General features: G+C 41.6%; 8 protein-coding genes across 8 annotated transcripts; 5 read left to right on the top strand and 3 right to left on the bottom strand.

Annotated features, from left to right (window-relative positions):
• Positions 1-701: 701 nt before the first annotated feature.
• On the bottom strand, positions 702-1,058 carry N7478_008112 (uncharacterized protein; the record flags this gene model as incomplete). Its single annotated transcript, XM_056924326.1, has 1 exon — positions 702-1,058. One exon carries the CDS (start codon positions 1,056-1,058, stop codon positions 702-704), a length of 357 nt encoding a protein of 118 aa, XP_056777052.1.
• A 2,203-nt stretch (positions 1,059-3,261) lies between these two features.
• N7478_008111 (uncharacterized protein) lies at positions 3,262-3,535 on the top strand (the record flags this gene model as incomplete). Its single annotated transcript, XM_056924325.1, is given in 2 exon segments — positions 3,262-3,439; positions 3,450-3,535. 2 exon segments carry the CDS (start codon positions 3,262-3,264, stop codon positions 3,533-3,535), a joined length of 264 nt encoding a protein of 87 aa, XP_056777051.1.
• Positions 3,536-12,004: 8,469 nt separating this feature from the next.
• On the top strand, positions 12,005-12,214 carry N7478_008110 (uncharacterized protein; the record flags this gene model as incomplete). Its single annotated transcript, XM_056924324.1, has 1 exon — positions 12,005-12,214. One exon carries the CDS (start codon positions 12,005-12,007, stop codon positions 12,212-12,214), a length of 210 nt encoding a protein of 69 aa, XP_056777050.1.
• A 432-nt stretch (positions 12,215-12,646) lies between these two features.
• N7478_008109 (uncharacterized protein) lies at positions 12,647-14,415 on the bottom strand (the record flags this gene model as incomplete). The annotated part of the gene is made up of 5 exons (XM_056924323.1): positions 12,647-13,362; positions 13,561-13,606; positions 13,676-13,827; positions 13,881-14,090; positions 14,145-14,415. The coding sequence occupies 5 exons, from the start codon at positions 14,413-14,415 to the stop codon at positions 12,647-12,649; spliced, it is 1,395 nt and encodes a 464-aa protein (XP_056777049.1).
• Positions 14,416-14,851: 436 nt separating this feature from the next.
• N7478_008108 (uncharacterized protein) lies at positions 14,852-16,632 on the top strand (the record flags this gene model as incomplete). The annotated part of the gene is made up of 6 exons (XM_056924322.1): positions 14,852-14,960; positions 15,037-15,143; positions 15,203-15,405; positions 15,476-15,597; positions 16,183-16,447; positions 16,509-16,632. 6 exons carry the CDS (start codon positions 14,852-14,854, stop codon positions 16,630-16,632), a joined length of 930 nt encoding a protein of 309 aa, XP_056777048.1.
• A 132-nt stretch (positions 16,633-16,764) lies between these two features.
• Positions 16,765-17,188, top strand: N7478_008107 (uncharacterized protein; the record flags this gene model as incomplete). The annotated part of the gene is made up of 2 exons (XM_056924321.1): positions 16,765-16,788; positions 16,850-17,188. 2 exons carry the CDS (start codon positions 16,765-16,767, stop codon positions 17,186-17,188), a joined length of 363 nt encoding a protein of 120 aa, XP_056777047.1.
• A 159-nt stretch (positions 17,189-17,347) lies between these two features.
• On the top strand, positions 17,348-17,809 carry N7478_008106 (transcription factor domain-containing protein; the record flags this gene model as incomplete). The annotated part of the gene is made up of 1 exon (XM_056924320.1): positions 17,348-17,809. One exon carries the CDS (start codon positions 17,348-17,350, stop codon positions 17,807-17,809), a length of 462 nt encoding a protein of 153 aa, XP_056777046.1.
• A 111-nt stretch (positions 17,810-17,920) lies between these two features.
• On the bottom strand, positions 17,921-19,919 carry N7478_008105 (DUF4470 domain-containing protein; the record flags this gene model as incomplete). The annotated part of the gene is made up of 6 exons (XM_056924319.1): positions 17,921-18,143; positions 18,210-18,514; positions 18,611-18,872; positions 18,920-19,496; positions 19,566-19,762; positions 19,882-19,919. The coding sequence occupies 6 exons, from the start codon at positions 19,917-19,919 to the stop codon at positions 17,921-17,923; spliced, it is 1,602 nt and encodes a 533-aa protein (XP_056777045.1).
• Positions 19,920-20,237: the final 318 nt, after the last annotated feature.

The raw sequence follows: 20,237 nt of genomic DNA, 5'->3' as shown, positions 1-20,237 counted from the left end.
AGGACTACTCTTCGTTCCGTATAGGTTTATCTCCACTGCTCCCCGATGTAGTCCAGTGACCCCCCCCCATACCAGGCTCATTCGCCTCGTCTGAATCAAGATTAATACCTGTTTTGTTTCAAAGTCATTTGTTAGCCCGAATCTTCATACAATCAAAGATAATAAACATGACAAACTCACGATTCCCATGATACTCAACATGTTCTATGCTCACATGCCGCTCATAATAATCAGCATTGAAACACGCATATCCAACTGGCTGACGATAGACTTCATCTTCCCCTCGGCCATAAGCATGATTAAAGTAATTGTATACGCGCTCTCGGCTATCTTCAGGAATATCTATGATATTTATCTCGCTCAAACGATAGAGAAATTGTGAACTAGATAATATGTGTCAGTAAATGCACTTGTTTGTCTCTTATTGGCCATGCAAAAAAGGAACAAAACTCACATGAAGTCTTTGCACCCATATGCCACAGCTGTCTCGCTGTTAAATCCACATGGGATCATTTTGTTCAGAAAAATCACATCAAGAAATTCACTGAGTGTCCTATATCTCTTGGAAGTGTAACTTTCCGGGCGAGGTTGAATGGTAAGCTCGAGAATTCTGACAGCGTTTCGATGCGATCCCTCATAATTGAAAGTTTTGACTACAAGCTCACCCTTCGCACATTTTGTAGTGCTACGTCCAGGGAAATCTAAAAATGCAATATAACCCCTTTTGAGCCAGCTGGTGCATAACTAGCATTATTTGGGACCTCATGTTGGAAGATCAACCTGATAATCGTGTGATTGGTTGGAGGGCCAACTTCTCTCGGAGCTAATGAATCATCGCCACCTGTTTGAAGTTCATCTATAAACTCGACAACACACTCCGCAATATTTTTGCGTCGAAGACTCGATGGAAGATCCTCCATACCCTCTACCCGGTGTTTTCCAGTTAAATTCACAGTGTCAGACCTTTGACCCCTCTTAATAGCCTTCTTAGCAGGTCTTTTGTTGCCATCAGCGTGGGGAGAGCGTTTCCGCTTTGTACCTTGTTGGGTTGAAGCCATTTTCAAGATATGGCAATTTTAGGGATCACAAACTGATTGAGTATTTATAGAATGGTCTGGGGCTGATGACAGAAGTAAAATATCTTTGAGATTTGATGCTTTCGATTGTGATTTTGAGTGCCTAATCATGTCTTGAGGGCTTGTATTTAAGTTATTCAACGAGTCGTCTGTCGAAACTAAAAGATCTTAATTTAGATTGACAGAGCAAAACAAATAAGCTGCTTTATTTTTTTCTGCTTCATGTCAAACACAAAGCCTCATTGTTCTCGGCGGGCGAGGTTTCATAAACTCAAAGCTCACTTTCGACCCTTACAAAGGATATCAAACGTTTTCAAACGTTTCAAGGATTTAAATCGGTATCTTGGTATCTCAAACTTAGACGATGACATTGTTATACTGTATTATTATTATCAACATAGAGATACTATCATAATTACAATATCCATGGACTTAGATTTTTCAAGGGTTTCGCTTCATTGTGGTGGCAATTGGTACTGTTTTATTTGTTTCTATTCTCATCTTCAAAGTCATGCTTATAATATTGACCCGGGGCATCAATAGTCATACCCGATTTCTTTCAAGCCATAAATTTACTCAAAGCATGCCAGATTACCTGATCATATATTAGGATATTGCACTGTGAATATGAAGAAATCTATACAGCAGCATTAGGGCAGCCAAAGAATGGTAATCAATTTAAGTTTCTTTGATCTATTTAATTTCAGCTCTCCAGTCTTTTGTTCCCTCTTAGTCGCGTCTGCTCATTTTGGAGATAGGATTCGGGTATATTGTGCTCATTTTAAACCAATCAATTCAAAGTACAGAGTTCAGGAAACATAGAGTAAATCTGCGAGACTGTAGTCACTCAAATCTTGTAACGGACCAGAGTGTTACCACTCTTTGCCGCAAAATAATGTCTCATCTTGGGCGGATGTCTGGGTCAAAACTCCGCTTGGTCTGTAGGAACATGGTAATCAAGAATTCCATCATCTTTGACTACAAATCAAACCACAAGTATAATAACATTTTTAGGAACACAAACACTTTATGAGAAACCATTTTACATTTTCGAAGGAATTTTTTTTTTGATTGACCGGATTCCCATGTTACCTTTGCTTTGCTTTGCTCTGCTTTTCATTTCAAGGGAAGAGATCAATTGGCAGAAGGTCCACCTCTAGAGCTAATTAGCTCTCTCGCATGGGGCTCATGCCTGATAGAATAGCTAAAAGGATTTCGATCGGGGAGTCGGTAGAAGATTCCGCCCAACTTACGATTGAGTTATTTTCTTACTTACTCTAAAATGCTTGCCTGTGTGAATTCGTGAACAATCTTCCAAAGCTTTTGCTATACAGTAAAATCAACTTAACTGTATTCATGTCTCCAGGGCTGGGGATAATGGCGCCTTGCAATGTTGTAACGATGATCTATGCTAATGCCAATGCGCCACTGTTGACTATTTTACTCTGAAAGATCGGCACTTCTGGAAGGATCGGGTATTAGCTCCACGTAAACCCACATGGGCTCCATTAGGAAAATAGAGCGAGGAGATCAGCCCAGATTGCTTAGCGTAGCTTGTTATGCGAGAGCCTGGAATATAACGGTGTATGTTAGTTCATCTCGCAAATTTTTGTATTCGTGCGATCGCACTATCCATGTTTCATCCTCGGGCCGTACTACAAAGCTTAGTCGATGAAGATCTTTGCAATATCAATATGAATACCGACTAATTATAACAGTGTTATATTTCTTGTTACAATGAAAAAGCTACCCCATAGCTACAGCGATAGTGTATTGCGTAAAATTCTTTCAAGGCAGAGATCGGCATACGATGATCAGCGGACTTATCGAAGAATTTGGGATCCTCCTCGCAGCCCCCATCTCAGATCTGCACTGCGAGGTGACCCATCTACAATTTGAGTGGCCCACAAGGACTGTGGGCTTGATTGGTGTTTCTGTCTCCCATTGGCCAATACGATCAGATAACCCTTAAATCCCATCAGATAATCTACCTTTTCAGGTAAATCAGAACACTAGGTCCAGCTTACAATAATTTGAGCGCGGGATGTTACGGATGTATAAATCAAGTATGAAAGAAAATAAGGGCAGGAAATGGTATAAATAGGGCCATTGTGTCCCTCGAAGAACAACATCAACCATCCATCAATCAAACTCTGATAAACTCTCAATTCCAACTTTCATCGCCATGAAGTTCTTCAACGTCATTCTTGCCGGCTTCTTCGCTGTCATCGCTGTTGCTGGTCCTACCGAGATGCCAATTGAGAAACGTTGCCTCGCTGGTATTGATCCCTTACTTTTAAACCTATGGCCTTGGTTTCAAGGTTCACTGTCAGATAGAGTCAATAGATTTGCTAATGTGTATCGTGAGTATAGCCGGCGCTGCTTGTGGCTCTGACGCCGCATGCTGCAGTGGTGCATGTGGCATCGCCCAGTACAAGCCCGTTGGCAAGTGCGGTTAAATTCTTTGGCTTAAATCGCTGCATCGATAGTAAGTATCTTGTTGGTTTTGTTGAAATTATAAGGGGCGATTGAGCTGACTTCATCATAAAGGATCATTTGAAACTTCCACCTATTTATTAGAGCCTGTATACTCGGTTTTAGTGTTGAAAGAAAAGATAATGTGATGAGGTGCCTATGATCTACTAGAATAGAGAAGAGTGCGAAGAACAACGAATAACAACGTTGAGGAAAGGAAAAGAAGAGAGAGAGCTATACTACATACATGTAGGCAGATGCCACTCTCCAGGCCAATCATCTGATTGGCCTGCATCCGAGAGTGGGTCAAACCGCATAAACGTACAAACAGTACAAACATACCCGTCCCGAGTCTTCCTCCATGTAGTTATACTACATCACTCCCACCTAAAATGCAAGCAGTCCCTTAACCGCATCAACGTTAAAAATATCAAATAAATACAAGAAAAAAAATTAACCAGCTCTATTATCATCTATATAATCAACAGCAAACTTATCTTACTCCACAGCCTTAATCCAATAGGGTAGACACACAGATAGCCCCAGTTTCAACGGGTATCGACAGTAGAACTCTAGGATCGCACATATAGAATTCTTATAATCACCAGCTGGATACTATACATTATCCTCGATACCAACCTATCTAGTACGGTATTATAGGATCTTCTTACAGAAAAGATATAAATCAATCACCTCTATAACCTCCTATTCATTCCTACCGTCTACCTCTACTAGCGGTTGTAGATCCAGGATCTAGCCAATTAATAGGATTATATATAAGGCTAGTCATAGCTTATTAGAGGAGAATATATTATAAATACTCTACAACTCCGCCAATAGATCCAGATAATAAGAATTACCTACCTTCTTAGTAATTCGAAAGGGTCTAAGAGCTTTCTCTAATAACTTCCGAGACAGTCTCTCTAAGTATAGATACTTCGTAGATAGGAAGACTATATCATCAATATCAAAATTAACAGACTAGTAAGATCAATTAGTATATAACTTCTAATATAATTAAACCTCCGATATCAAGTAATATACCTCCTCCTATACCAACTTTAGGTTATATACTACCCCCTATCCGGCCTTCTTCTCTAGAGAATCCTTCTTAAGTAATATCTAATTAAACAATAGTAGCACCTTATACCTATATTTAATAAAAAAAGACAAATATCCAGTGGTCACACTCAGTATATTCACTACCACAAAGTTAATTAACCAAAGCAAATCTAACTAGTTATCCTAATAGTAGTTTATATATAGTTATAGCCTCTACTCTATATAGTAATTAGCTACTTCCATCTAACTATCTATCTACAGATAATATATAGTAGAAAGCTTCTATTTAATTCCTAGAATACAGCAGAATTCCTCCCAGAAATCAGCCACGAACTATGGTCCTCAATCGCTAATCACTAAATCAGGAAGGCTAGACTAATATAAGATATAATCATAGAATAGACACACTATACTATAAGTATCAATATTATAGTAATATAGGATACTAACCATCCACTTACTAAACCTATCTACCACTACTATAACTTCATCATACCCTACTTTATCCTTCAGTAAGGTATAAAAATCAACTAAGATACTCTACTAAGGCCGCTCTAAGATAGATAAAGGGTTCAGAAGCCCCAGAGTTCAATCTATCCAAGGTTTCATACACTTACATATCGTACAGTTATTATAATATCACTCCATATCTTTACTCTATCTAGACTAATAGTACTAACAGGACAACAGAAGCTTCATCTTCTCTATACTAGGATAGACAAGGCCTAGTTAACAGTGTATCTCATCTAATAACCATATATATAAATCGCCCTCGTCAAGCACTACTATCTTCCTATTAGACAGTAGTAGCCCTTCACTAAGTGACCAATCACCCAGCTCCACAGACATCGCACAATCACGCAACCCTTATAGACTCTTATCCACACAGTTCGATACTAATACACAATCAACCATATTAGTATAGACTAGAGAGAGTACCAGCTTCGTCTAGAATCAGGGAGGAAGCACCACCTACTCCTCAAGAGCACCAAGAAGAGTCTCTTTCCAAGAAAGCACATCAACTAAAACATTAGCCTTCCCTGGTCAATACTAGATTATAAACTAATAACTAGCTATATCCTACATCCAATGGATCTACCATACATTAAGACACTTCTTTATAGCAAACCACTACAACACTTAGTAATCAAAGAAAACATCAAAGCCAATACCTTACAGCTTAGGCCTCCATTCTTATAACACACGGATAATAGCCAGAAGCTCCTTATCGTAGATCTTGTAATTCCGCTCTATAGCTTATATAGCCTTTAAGAAGAAAGCTACTAGATACTAAAAGTCATCCTTATACAACTACAATAATACTCCTTCTATTATACTATCTAAGATATCTATCTCTATATATATCAATAAGGATATATCGTAATAACATAGGATCAGTATATCTACCATCACAGCTTTTAAAGTATTAAATACCTCCTAGCAGTCCAACGTCCAGGACCAGGGTATCCCTTTATATATTAAATAATATAAGGGACACACAATTTTACTATAATCAGCCACGAATCACTAGTAAAAGTTATAGAACCCTAAGAACAATAGCACCCTCCATACTATCGTTAGAGTCTCCCAATCTTTAATAACTACTACTTTATCCGGGTCTATATATATACTATCGACACTAACAATAAAGCCTAAGAACTTAGTCTCCTCTATATAGAACTCATACTTATATAAAATAGCCTAGAGGCCAGCACCCTATAGGTACTTAAGTATATAATATATATACTAGATATACTCCTTAAGGATCTTACTATAGATAAGGATATTATCTATATACACAGTTATAAAGACGTCTAGATAATCGGCCAATATATTATTAATATATTATTAAAAGGTTATAGGCCTATTTATCACCCTAAACAATATCACTATATATTTAAACTAGCCATATTATAACCGAAAGGATATTAAATCCTACAATCTATCTACTATCCGAATCTTATAGAACCCTTACCAAATATCCAACTTTATGAAGTACCTTACTCCAGCAATATACTACATTAATTTATTAATCAGAAGAAGTAGATAGCTATCTTTCTTTATAATTATATTCAGCTTACAATAATCAATATAGAACTAGAGTCCACTATCTAGCTTATATATAATTAGGATTAGTAATATAAAAGATACTATACTTAGTATTAAGAACCCTTTCCCAATATTATTATAAATATACTAACACAAGAATTTAAGTTCTTCCCTTAATATCTTATATAAAAAACAGTATCTAGGATTAAATCCTTCCCCTTCTAGTTATATCTTATAGTCTACCCCTTTATAATATAAAGATATTACATCCAATATCTTTTTCAAAAAGATATCTATATAATTATAATAGTAATATAGTACCTTCTACTTCATATTATCCAGCTCCACTAAATCTTCTATCTTATCTAGTACCTTCTCAATCTATTAGAGACTAGATATAAAGACCTCTATACCCTTCTCTTACTAATACCAATAGAAGCTAGAAGCCCCCACAATCACAATCTAGAAGCCCGCTAGTATAGTAAGCCAAGTCTGCCTCACCCTAGGTAGTCTATAATCGTAACTCTCGTCCACTAGAGACCAATATATCTTCACCATTATATTAGTCTGATAGTAATTGTTATACATACGCCTCACTGGTCTAGACGCAACTAATACTACTAGCTCAGATGTAATAAGCGCTACCAAAGCCTCGTAAGACAGCCAGCAAAGACATCGGTTCTTACAATCGATCAATACACTAACCTCTTCGAACTAGAGTAGTCCAAGCATCAGATCTATACCTACCAGCCTCATAACCAAAAATAGGAGATCTTACTACTCTCAGCTATCAATTATAATATTAAGTATCACATAACTTATAATCTATAGTGCCGGACTACCATCAAAGCCTATCAGATCAATTAGATCGGCCAGCTTCCACATTAGTATATCTAACAATCGGCAATACCCTTCATCTATCATTATATATACATTCACTCTACTATCTACTAATACCTTAGAATCCATAGAGAAAGAATTATAGATAACTTTAAGATTTATTATCAAACTATCTCTATATACTAGCTTCCTAGTTACCTCTAACAGACCACATATTAATATATAGCCTAAGAAGAAGACTTCTCTTAGACATAGTCTTTTCCCATATCCTTATTATCTATTAGAGTATCCACTAGAGTATCCACTACTACAGTCTTTATAATAACCTTAGTAAGGTAGTTTCTACTAATATAGTCTAATAACTTATAGATAAAGTATAACCCTAGCTTTATAAGCCAGCTCTACTTATCCTTAGCCTTCATCTTATCCACATCAGCTATTAAGACTATCCTTACTACTATCAATATTACAAGAGAGAAGGAAGGTTTAATATCCTTCTTATAAATCTTCTAGAACTTCTATTACTAAGAGATAAAACTCACCATAAGCTAGTACTCCTATACAAAGTTATCTATTAAACCATCACAACTAAGCAATATTATAACCTAGTTCTAGATCTTAGTCAGGAGTTTAAAGTATAGATCATATCTTCATACCTTCTCTAGGCAATATATCTCCTCTATAAGCTAAGAAAATAAAGCTAGGAAGTTTTTAAAATCGTCTACTAGCACTATTCTAAGAATCTTATACTCCAATATAGCTAGCTATACCTAGTTCAGATCTAAGAAAATACCCTATAGATAGTCTAGGACCTAGCAGACATTCTAGTAAGTAGTCATAGATATATAGTTTATCTAAAAGTTAATATATTATAAGGTCTTCTCTTTATAACAACCTCTTAGATATACTATTCAATAATATTTAGTTAGATAATAATTAGTATTTAACTCTAACTTATCTAGGATCCTATCCTCCTAGTCCTTAAAGCAGACTTCCTTTCCGTCCGACAGTATTGTAGGATCAACAACCTTCTTAGTATATCACAAACTAGGCTTAGATAATACTATCTTCAATTATATTAGGCCTATAGATAATAGAGAGAGAGACACAGAAGTAGAGGAAATATACTTAGTTATCCAAACTATATATTCTATAGGCTTAGTTAAGACTAGAAGATAAAAAGCAGCCACAAGAGTATTACACTCCTTCTTAACTAACTTAAGCTATTATTTTATATTCTAATACTCCTTCTTAAGATTATTAACCAAGTTAGCTAAGTGGTTACTACTATAATATCTATCCTATATCTTCTACAATTCCTCTTAGAGGACCATATAATTAGTATACATTAGTTATAGCTCTAACTCTATCTCCTTAAGGATAGTCTACAACTATTTAAGGGCATTCCACTTAGACACTATTATCCTCCAGGCTGTTTCAGGATTATTCTAGATCCATACAAGTAGCTTATTAACTATCTTTATAATCTAGCTTACTATATCCGGTCCTATAAAGGTTAGTAATTTACAACACCTTAGTATCGGGTTCGGTTTAGGCTAACCAGTAGTATCAATATACTAGTTAGTTATCGATCTATGACCAGCAGCATTAGTATACCAGTTATCATCAATATCTTCTCAGCGTCCTACCTCTTATCAGCGACGCAAAGACAATCGGTTTATTATATTTACTAGTAATATTATATTAGTTTAAAGTAAAAGATAATAGGTAACAGTCGTATAAGTAAGCACCGTAGTCCGTCTATTATCTAAAAAGATGGGATAAAAAAGAAGAGGAACGTTGTTATTATATAATAAGGTACCTATAATCTACTAGAATAGAGAAGAGTACGAAGAACAACGAATAACAACGTTAAAGAAAGGAAAAGAAGAGAGAGAGCTATGCTATATATATATAGGCGGATACCACTCTCCAGGCCAATCATCTAATTGGCCTGCATCCGAGAGTGGGTCAAACCGCACAAACATACAAACAATGCAAACATACCCGTCCCGAGTCTTCCTCCATATAGTTATACTACAGATAATACCATATACTCTGAGGTGATTATCATTTGATCAGCGGCTCCAGGACTGAATTTGTTATCAGCACACTAGAGTGAACATGTTAGATAAGTGCTCTATAGTATACATAAATTCTACGCCGGCAGCAGCCAAGGTCATCAGAAAGGATCTACTCTTTACCTACTATTGACATGGACAAGACGAATGCTTCTGCGATTTCTCCTGCTGTAAGGTTGTATTTTGTTTGGAGCAGCGGAGGGAGTATATGGATTTAGAGGCTTGCTACTACGGGAGTCCCTTTTCGAGGTGCTTGAAGCCACATATGGCGGGAGGGTGTTATTATGCGCCATGTTAACTCTGGAAACAAAAGTAGTGTTGGAATAGATAGGCTGGGTGATACGAAGAGGAAGCAAAAAAAGGTCCTACCCGGATTCGAACCGGGGTCACGCGGATCAGAACCGCGTGTGATAACCAACTACACTATAGAACCAGTTGATAAGTGGCGTGAGATTCTTTGGCTATTCGAAGGTACGCAAGTTTTTGGGTCAAAAGAGGCTAGCTTAGTGCTTAATATCGACAAAAATGATTTAGTATATGAAAGGTATCAAAATGGTCAAAACAGTACCAAAAAGTTAGGCAAAAAAGGTCCTACCCGGATTCGAACCGGGGTCACGCGGATCAGAACCGCGTGTGATAACCAACTACACTATAGAACCAGTGATGAGGTCTTGGCAGGAGTTGAGGCTATTCGAAGGGAAAAAATCATAGACGAGGAAAGTGGGGCTAAACATCTCGTATCGTCTTCTATGTCTTATCTGTCTTATCTATCTACCCATCTGGGTGGGATCGATCTACAGTCTGATTGAAGCAAAACGCCTATAGATATAACGTTGGAATTGCTGTGGAAGTCAAGAAGAGAAGCCATCTAGACCAAATAAAAGAGAATTGAATGAGCATATAAAAGAGGTCTTGATCTTCATTCCTCTGCAGTTCGTCCCACGTTTCCGTCATACTTGTTATTTCGAGATGAAGCACGATAAGATGTCTGTGTATTTTTGAGCGTCGAGTCCGAATCACGAATGATGGCTCGAATGCTGCTAGCGAAATTATCACACCGGAAGATTCCCAGCAGAATGGCAAGAATAATGGTTAAGACTGCGTGCAGTTCCACTGTGGTGCGTACCCGCATCGCCCTACTACATACAAATGGGTTGACCACCACATGGAAATTTGTGCCGCATTACCCGGCATCAATGCTCACCCCGTCAGCATTGCCAAAATTGTTTTTCTTTTTACATCAGGAACAGAAGCAAAAAGATTACAGTAAAGGCAAAAATCAAAGGTCCTACCCGGATTCGAACCGAGGTCACGCGGATCAGAACCGCGTGTGATAACCAACTACACTATAGAACCGTAGATGTTGCATCGGCCAAATTTTGAGTTATATGAAGAAGTCTCATATGAGTGAGAATCTAGCTGCGGATCCTCGTTTGTCAATAAGCAAATTGTTTACTCCCAACTACTTCAAGGCCTGTTACCCGAACAATCTTCACATGCAGTGCTCGAAATTTAATCTTTATGTTTATATGTACCTTTTTTCCAGATTGCCCAGGTGACTTCTTCAAACTAACGCCGTTGCCCGCTAGGTAGGAAACTAAGAGCGCAGTGCGATATCACTCTCGAAATATATATAGATACCATACCGTATAGCAATAGCCACCCACATACTAACTTCACGTCTGATATGCGCGTATGAATAAATTTTTGGCTACAGAAGCTCTCACTTGGAAAAATACACAAGAAAGTGCATATAACGGACTTCTCCAGTCTTTTCTGATTGCAAATTTGCCAGCTTCTCCTGTATGGTGCACATTGATGGAGATGACATCTGGACCGCCCTAGAAACATTAGGTAGCACGCACGGGCCAGCGCACGCTCCATCGCTGTATGCTGGTGCCTATGGATGCCCGAAATATTTGAAAGTGATTATTTGAAGTCCTCTGTACAGCATCGGAGGGGAAACGCGCTATCTATGGCTAGATGTCTACAATAGCTGCGCCTCAAGTGTCGCTGATATAATAATACATAACCATGCATCCCTCAACATCTCAAACTGCATTCGAACCGACAAATCATACTCCCCCAATCGCGGACGCGCCACCAACACCGTGACTTCCAGTAGCCATTGAAACCACAAGACGGCAGCGAAATTGTGAATTGGACCCTCAAACCCGTCTACGGATATCGACACTCAAAGATATTGCTGGATGATCATTCGAACAAATACACGAACGATTCCCCGATCTCCCAAGAACACTTATCGTATCGACATGTAGGAAGGTACGCCAACGTGGATCGGTCGAGTCACGCAAAAGATCTGTTAGGCCAAAGATTTCAAACGCGAACGATCGCCAGAAACTCATTCGGAAGATTAAGGTTAAGGAGGAACCGCACACCACGTACAATGTCTTACTCGACATGGTTGGTAACAAGTGTAAGGCACACACCATCGCGATGTTCTTCGCCGAGGAAAGGATCGATGTCCACAACTTGAACTTGCGGGCTATGAAAGGGCCACCTGCACCACCGCCAATCCCAAGTCCTGTCCCGTATCTGATGGCGCGCATATTCCCCAACAACCAATCGAGCAACCGACACAGCAGCCTGCACCTAGCAGCGTTTATCTAACTAGGGCTCAGCTTCTAGACTTCCGACTCAGAAGAAGTGACGGCAATCGGAGTTGATGAGCGAGCCCCAAATCTAGGGCCCCGTATCTGCGAGTTCTGTCTTACGCTAGACTTGATCAACAAATCAACGAATCAAGAAAACTGCCTCGATAGTCAGTTGAATCGAAAAGGCAAGAAAAACACAATGAATTGAGTTCCAATAGATTGTGCTGTGAAATATTCCACACCAAATAATTACCAACGAGTCAAATATGAACAAAATATCTAGAAAGAATTCCTTGTTTGGCTTCTGTACAGCGTCTATTCATCAGAGGTGCCAATGTTCTACAGTTGAGAAGTCAAACCAGTGTCGAGTGCCTTGACAACTTCTGCCGCCGCTTGCTCTCCACTACGGATTGCTCCCTCCATGTAACCCTTCCATTCTCCCGCTGTCTCAGTACCCGCAAAATGCAGATTGCCAGCATTTTCGCGCAAAGGCATCAGGCCCAAAAGTGTCGAACACACCGGGAGTGAGAGCCGTACAGGGGCATCCCCAGCCGGAGAATTCATCCTGTACCCATTCGTATGCTGTCATCTGGATAAATTCCGCATCTATATTCGTGACACCATAGAGCTTGCTCAATTGCTTCAACAAGCTCTGTTCACGCTCCTTAGTGGGTAGCGCTGCCCAGGCTCGACCAGGATCACCTCCCATGAAGCATGTCAGAACATACTTCTGATATTCTGGGATGGAGCTATCTCTAACGACACCAACAGGCCCAATAAAGGATTGCGCGAGGCCACAGAAGCCTGCCTTCACCCAGAATGGTGAGCGGAACTCCATAATCGCCTTCGGGTAATAGCCATAAGTGGTGGATTCCGAGAATGCCTGCTTTGCGGGAGGAAGCTTGGGGTGGAATGAGATGTTTTTCAGAGAAGGACTGGGGATGGTAATGATGACCTTGCTAGCACCATAGACGATACCGCCTGCTTGGACTTTGACCGACCGGTCGGAGCTTTGAACGATCGAATCAACAGGCTGGGAAAGCTTCACGATGACTTCTGGAAGGGACGAAGCGAGGCCTAACGCGAAAGCTTGTGTCCCTTGACGAACTCTTAGATACTGACCGCCGTCTTTTCGATCAGATCGCATCTGTAGAAGACCACCACCTGGTTTGCATTAGTTTAAGAAATAGAGGGCCGAAATATCCTTGGGTTCCTGCCCGAGCATTGCCCGAGTCCAGACTGTAGCAGTAACCAGGGCGGTTTCCTTGGCTCCACGAGATCGGAGGTATGCTTCGAATGTGACGGAATCCAGGCCTGTGCCTTTAGGCCTCCAGGCGTCAAGTGCTTGACAATCAGCCTCACACATATCGCGGATCTCTGCTATGTGATCCTGTGTAGCTTTATCGAACTATGTCACAACGCCTTTGGTATTCGTCCATAGTCTGTGTTCTTTCTTTCTGGAGAGGAATGATCTTACCTTAGGTAGCTCCCCATAAGCGAAGGGAGTGCATTTCCCATCAAAATCCTCCAAAACAGCATTTCCTTGAGTGTTTTGCTCAATGAGGTCCACGCCATAGCGTTTTGCCAGAGCATAAACCTTGCTTTGGTTTGTATCATTAATCCAAGCAGCTCCCAAATCAATCGTGCCTCTGCCATCATTGATTGCTTGCTCAAGGTTTTACCGCCCACACGATCGCGTCCTTCAAGAACAACACAGGAGAGGTCCGCTCGCAAAACATAATGAGCAGCGGTTAGGCCTGCCAGACCCGCCCCAATTATAATAACGTCGGTTGTATGAGTGGCAGCAGCAAGAGCGGGGACAGGCGAAGGCGAAGGCAAAGCGATAACGGCGTCGATCTCAAACAGCCATGTGGGGACAGCAAGTTTAGAGACTGGGACCAAGGTAATTGCTGGACGGTGTCAATTCAGAAATCGTTGAATGTGACGAGTATGTTTGCGATTGCCCGCATCGTAGTCGACAATATACAAGTTCAGCTTCACAATGTGTTCAATCGAGGAGCCCGCAGCAATAATGAGCTTTCGAAGGTTTAGGAGAGCGAGATGGATCTGTGACTCGTAATCAGTCGGTACGGTGCCATCCTTCGTGCTCCCAGGCTGGCCAGCGACATGGATCAGCTTGGATGGAGAAATAACGGCTGGCGCATAGTAGGCGCTGGTTGTGTTGGATAGATCAACTGTTTCCACGATCTTGGGCATGTTGGATTGAGGATAGAGATGAATACGGGAGAGAAAGAGTGATGAGAGAAACAACCTTTGGGTCAATGGCTATATATTCCATCCTGGAAGTGAGCGGGGAGCTACCATCGTGGAGATAACTATCACTCCTCCTGTTTGAGCTTGCTTTCTACTGTGGATCCTTGGTGTTCACGGTTCTCTCTCTTGACTGCCATCGTCTCGGAGAAAACCACCCGCTGGTGTTCACCCCGCAGAAGATCCACACGCCAATCAGTAGAGGGGAAGATAGAGCGGCATCCAGGTGCCACCTCTGGCGCTGTGACTTACCTGTCCTGCGATCTATGAAGTTCGGCCAGAATGCCGGGCATGCTGTCTTAAAATGACCAACGAGCCAATTTTACGATTTGTTGGAGTCATATTACGAATGAAACGATTTGAAATTGAACCAAGAATCAAAATGGCTATCTCCGATATTCAGTTGAAGGATCCTTCCTTGTTGATCGGTCAAAACTACATCAATGGAAAATGGATTGAATCTGAGTCTGGCAAGCGGTTCAATGTCACAGGTAGGAAGAAAGTCCAGATTGGAAGCGAGATTGAAGCATTCACAGCCATCTCTGACCGACCCTCTGAACATCATAGATCCCACGACCGGAGCTCTCATCGGATCATGTCCCGAATCTGACTCGAAATATGCGCATAAGGCGATTCAAGCGGCGGCAGCAGCAATGCCCGCATGGCGCTCGCGCGTGGACCGTAACCGAGGCCGCATTCTTCGCCGGTGGTTGAATTGATCATGGAGAACCAGGAAGATCTGACCAAACTCATAACATGGGAAAACGGAAAGGCAAAGCCCGATGCAAATGGCGAGGTTATTTCCGCCGCCAGCTTCCTCGAGTGGTTCTCTGAGGAAGCGGCGCGAGTCTATGGCGATGTCATTCCTCACAGCCAGCCAAACTTCCGCGTCTCTGTCCTGAAGGAACCTGTTGGTGTATGCGGACTTATCACACCGTGAGTACTCGTTCCACTCCCTTTAGTTATCCAGTACTGTATAGCTAATATTGGATCCTGTAAAATACAGTTGGAACTTCCCCGCCGCTATGATTACTAGGAAGCTTGGACCTGCATTGGCCGCTGGATGCACAGTAGTCGTTAAGACTGCTGGCGAGACGCCGTTTACAGCCAATGCCGTGCTTAAGCTTGGTGAGCGAGCCGGAGTCCCAGCTGGTGTCTCATTAACAGCGTGACTGCACTTGAAATACGCCCGAAATTGGACAAACTCTGTGTTCTTCTGATATTGTTCGCAAAATATCCTTTACAGGGTCCACACGAGTTGGGAAGTTTCTCATGAATCAACCAAGCAGTACATTGAAGAAGCTCAGTTTGGAACTAGGTGGCAATGCACCGTTCATTGTATTTGATGATGCCGATCCTGAAATGGCAGTCCAGGGCACCATTGCAAGCAAATTCAAGTGATCAGGGCAGACATGCGTGTGCGCTAATCGTATCTTCGTCCAGAAGGGCATCTATCCCGAATTCATTGATCGTCTGAGACACGCAGTGAGCCAGTTTCAGGTTGGAAATGGATTTTCCGAAAATGTCACTCATGGTCCTTTGGTGACACCCGCAGCCGTGGAAAGAGTTGCTGGTCTTGTAGATGATGCAACTCGCCGCGGCGCGAAAGTGGAAAACGGCGGGAAGAAGAGATAGGACCTTGGTAAGTAATATATTTTCGAGAAGCATTATGTACACTTTGAATTTGAACTGACAAAATATGCTGCGATTTAGGGCCGAATTTCTACGAGCCCACGATTCTCACCAATATCACCGCTGATATGCTAGTGGTGAAAGAGGAGATATTTGGGCCTGTAGCACCGATCTTCACATTTGATACTGAGGATGAAGCGATCGCGACTGCAAATAAATGTAATGTGGGCCTTGCATCGTACATTTTCACCAAAAATGGTACTCGAGCCAATAGAGTTTCGGAACTTTTGCAGTTTGGCATGGTGGCTGTCAATACTGGTGTTGTCTCTGATGCTGCTAGCCGTGAGTTATTCAATTCGCTTATCACGGAGTCAAGTAACTATTCTAACATCATCTGATTCTGACAGGTTCGGCGGAATTAAGAATTCTGGGATGGGCCGTGAGGGCAGCAAGTATGGAATAGAGGACTACCTGCAGATGAAGACTGTCGTGACAGGCAACATCAATGTAGTTTATAAAGCTTCACTTTAAATGTTTGTGCGATTAATTATTTTGAAAATGAGATACAATGGATTGCTATGACTTGGTTTGATGGTATACTTGTAAATGAATGAATGGCCTTCTCCTAAGCTGAATGGAAGCTGCGCCGGGGAAGTAAAGACCATGTTGTCTATGGTTACAATTAATGTATGTCCATTGCTACCTGTCGTAATTTTCTTTGATTGGCATATTAACAACCATCTTTCAGGTAATGTCAGGGGATACCAGTACTTGCAGCGTCCACCTAGACGGAGCAGAGAAACTGATCAGTCACATGAATATACAAAAGTCCATATTTTCACGGAGAACGAAATCTCTTCACCGTATATACCTTCACTTGCGAGTGGTCTACGAGAGCACAGCTGTGAGAACTACTCGAATTGGTGTTTCTCGATTTTCACCATCTTTAGGCTACCGTAAGACCTTTGGCCCGCAGCCAGTGGTCAGAAGTCCGCATTTCCCCATTGATGAAGAGGATATGCCCTCTTCTACTATACCCATGGCCGGAGATATGGAAATGGATGGAAGCCCATTGCCAGGCCTATAATCATATGAATGCATTTACGGCATTCCTCAATGTATTTTGCTTCTCTTGAAAGAAACCATCGAGGTTATCGAGGAGGTGACATTACATCGCACGAATTCAGACACCGCGAACATTCCAGAGCCGTTAGTTCAAACATGCGACGATCTCGAACAGAATATTATGGATTGGCTCCTTAAGGAGTGGTTAAATCGACCGGAAGATTCCAGAACAGGAACCAGTGTTACAATAATCTACCATCAAACGCGCGCATTTATCAACGCTCTCATAATCTTCTTTTCTCAAGGCGTGAGATTACTGAGCCATCGCTATCTTCGCCAGTATGCCCAGAAGCTTCTAGAAAGCATCGAGGCAATTGAACAAATTAAGGCAGAGGCAAAGGTGCTTGCTGCTCCACTATTTTGGCCTGCATTCATGGGCGCCACGGAGGCATTTGAGCCCACGCACCAGGAGCGCTTCCGGAGGTGGTACGCAAGAGTCGAAATTTATGGAATTGAAGCGGCAAGGACCGAGATCAAAGTTGTGCACGAGGTTTGGAGGCAGGGCCCTCCCGATTATCGACAGATGCACACGGGCTGGCGCGGGGCTGTAAGACAAAGAGATGAGTGTCTCATGTTGACCTGAAAGTGGCAATATGAGTTTCTGGCGAGCGATTGAACATGTATAATGATATTTCCATATATCCAAGTGGCCCTAACCCTCCAAGGGCAGCACCCCTTAAGGTGGCCTAGTGCTCTAGAAGGGCTGTTTGGCAGTGAGACTGATTCTCCTCCACTCCAAATAGCGTTCTTTCCCCGTCAATCCTGAGGCAAGTTGCCGTTCAAACTCATCTTGTGCCCCTGGCTGGCCAGGCCGCAGCTTTAATCTGTAAGGTGACTTGTCCATTATAGTCTGCTTTTTCTTCATCTCCACATTAAAAAGACTGGCAAATTCGAAGACCTTCAACTTTCGGAGATACCTATATAAAGTCCCAGATAAGCTTCGTTCCATAGCACGTGCAATTCGCTATCTATCATGCACTCACTGGTTGAATATGTCATCGTAATTTGTGACAAGTTCCCGGCAAAAGTTGAATTTAATGATGTCAGGGTCATACCGAGAGCTCAGACGTCTAGTTGGAGGTAGGTATTTCATCAGTGTCTTTGTTGCCGGACTGTCCCAGCTCGCTTTGCGTAGTCTGTCTTGGTCAGTCATACTTTCCTCAATAGCATTCATAAAGAGAGTTATGAGAGTAGCATGAGGATTTTTCAGAGGGGACTGAAGTAATGGCATAATCAAGCCAAGAGTTCCATGTATTCCCAACCAGCCCGAATCGGAAATATTAGAGACCTGAATGAAGTTAATAAGGCTATTACCCAGAATAGATGTCATGCCAATTTTGGCTGAAGTAGTATACAGTAACCCACAGGTGGGCCAATGGCTTACCTCAATTCTACTGAAACTGTCTTTCTCGAGGTGCTCCGGAAGCAAAGATGCGTCCATCTGAAACAAATTTAATGAAGCATTCATCGATGAGAGTTGAAGGAGAAATGTTTGGAGAGCTTCACGGACGTAGTAGAAGAGTTTGCCGTAAAGATCAGCTTCTGCAGGTCCGCTTGATGTATTCACAACATCCTCCAGGGACCATCCGTGGAGGGGGTCAGCACTGTCTTTCATATTCCAGGAACCATCATCTCGGAAAAATGTCCTAATATTAGTTAGCATACTATCAATTCGAATATTCTTTTAACTCACGGGTTTGGAAACTGGAACTCATGGCGGGGTTGTCCAAATGGTAGTAAAATACCGTCTTCCCTAAACTTGACGAAGGGTATCCGATAGGAGATTGGTAAAAAGCACATGTGGCGATCCCGATAGTCCTTTCTGGACTCAGCCAGAGTAGTATCTGTGCGAAGCTTTTTCGCTTGTTCATTGGAAACCCGGTCTAGTCTATTAACGAAAGATGCAAGGCGGATCCATGACGGTTTCTCAAGAACGACTCTCAGGGAAGATTGCTTAAATTTCCATGTCTTTCCAAATAGCCCGTTGGATGATTTATCGTTGATCTTGTTGCAGACATCTTCGATCAATGGGCGAACACGAGATTCAAGGATGTCAATATGAGCCTCACGGATATGAGCTGAGTACCAGAGATGAAGAATACAGTCAGCAGCCTCGTTGACTTGCTCGACCGTCAGAGCAATAAGAAGCAGGATTATGTTGCGAGCTACAATATCAAAATCCATGTCATTGAGGGTAATATCGATAGAGTGATCGTAGGTGTCGGGAAGTCCATTGATCGTCATAATGAGATTTCTAAGGTCTCCGGAAGCTATTGAAGAAGAGTTGTTAACATCCAGTCATAGAAGGAGAGTGGGGATCCAAGAAAAATAGAACCCACCAGCAAAGAGTAAGCATAGATTTTCTGCATAGTCCTTTCCTTCATTTGATTCAAGTCGGAGGATGTCGAGGGCAGGAATATTTCCCCATAGGTATTTTTTACCGCCGAATTGCACCCCTATGCCACCACCCATAAACTCGGGCACTCGGTCCTCTGCAACCCAGGCAGGCTTCCATGTCTCACGACCTAACGGCGACCTACAATCTGGTCTATGACAGCTCCAGTGTGACTTTTGGCATGTTGGACCGCAGTACTACAGGAACATCACTTAGAAATAACGAAGAAGCCCGTATGATAAGCAAATCTCTTCACTTACCACGACGAGACGACAGTTTTTGCAAGAATATTTGCCATCTTGCTTACAATCATTGTTACCGGGGGCCCAGTTAGCGCAGACAAATTTGAAGGCCATCGTGGATATTGCCTCAAGATTTTTGCTATAAGGCCGTAAACGTAGGTTCAAGTTACAGGTTATAAAATTTCAGGGGGAAAGACAATGCAAATGTATACCGAAAATATACTCAATAGCAATAATGATGAAAGAAGAACAGCTTAACTACCCAGAGAGCTAGGTAAATGATGTATGTATATCGAAAGATGCCGGAGACATAGGCATTAGAGTCTTCAGAAGTATCATTTGCCAAACTTTCTCTGAGGACAACCACGGTTTTT

The sequence above is a fragment of the Penicillium angulare genome (genome assembly GCF_028827245.1).
Source record: "Penicillium angulare strain IBT 27051 chromosome Unknown utg000005l_segment0_segment0, whole genome shotgun sequence".
In the NCBI taxonomy this organism is placed as follows: domain Eukaryota; kingdom Fungi; phylum Ascomycota; class Eurotiomycetes; order Eurotiales; family Aspergillaceae; genus Penicillium; species Penicillium angulare.
The sequence above is the reverse complement of the archived record's forward strand: the minus strand, read 5'-3'. Positions and strand labels throughout refer to the sequence as shown.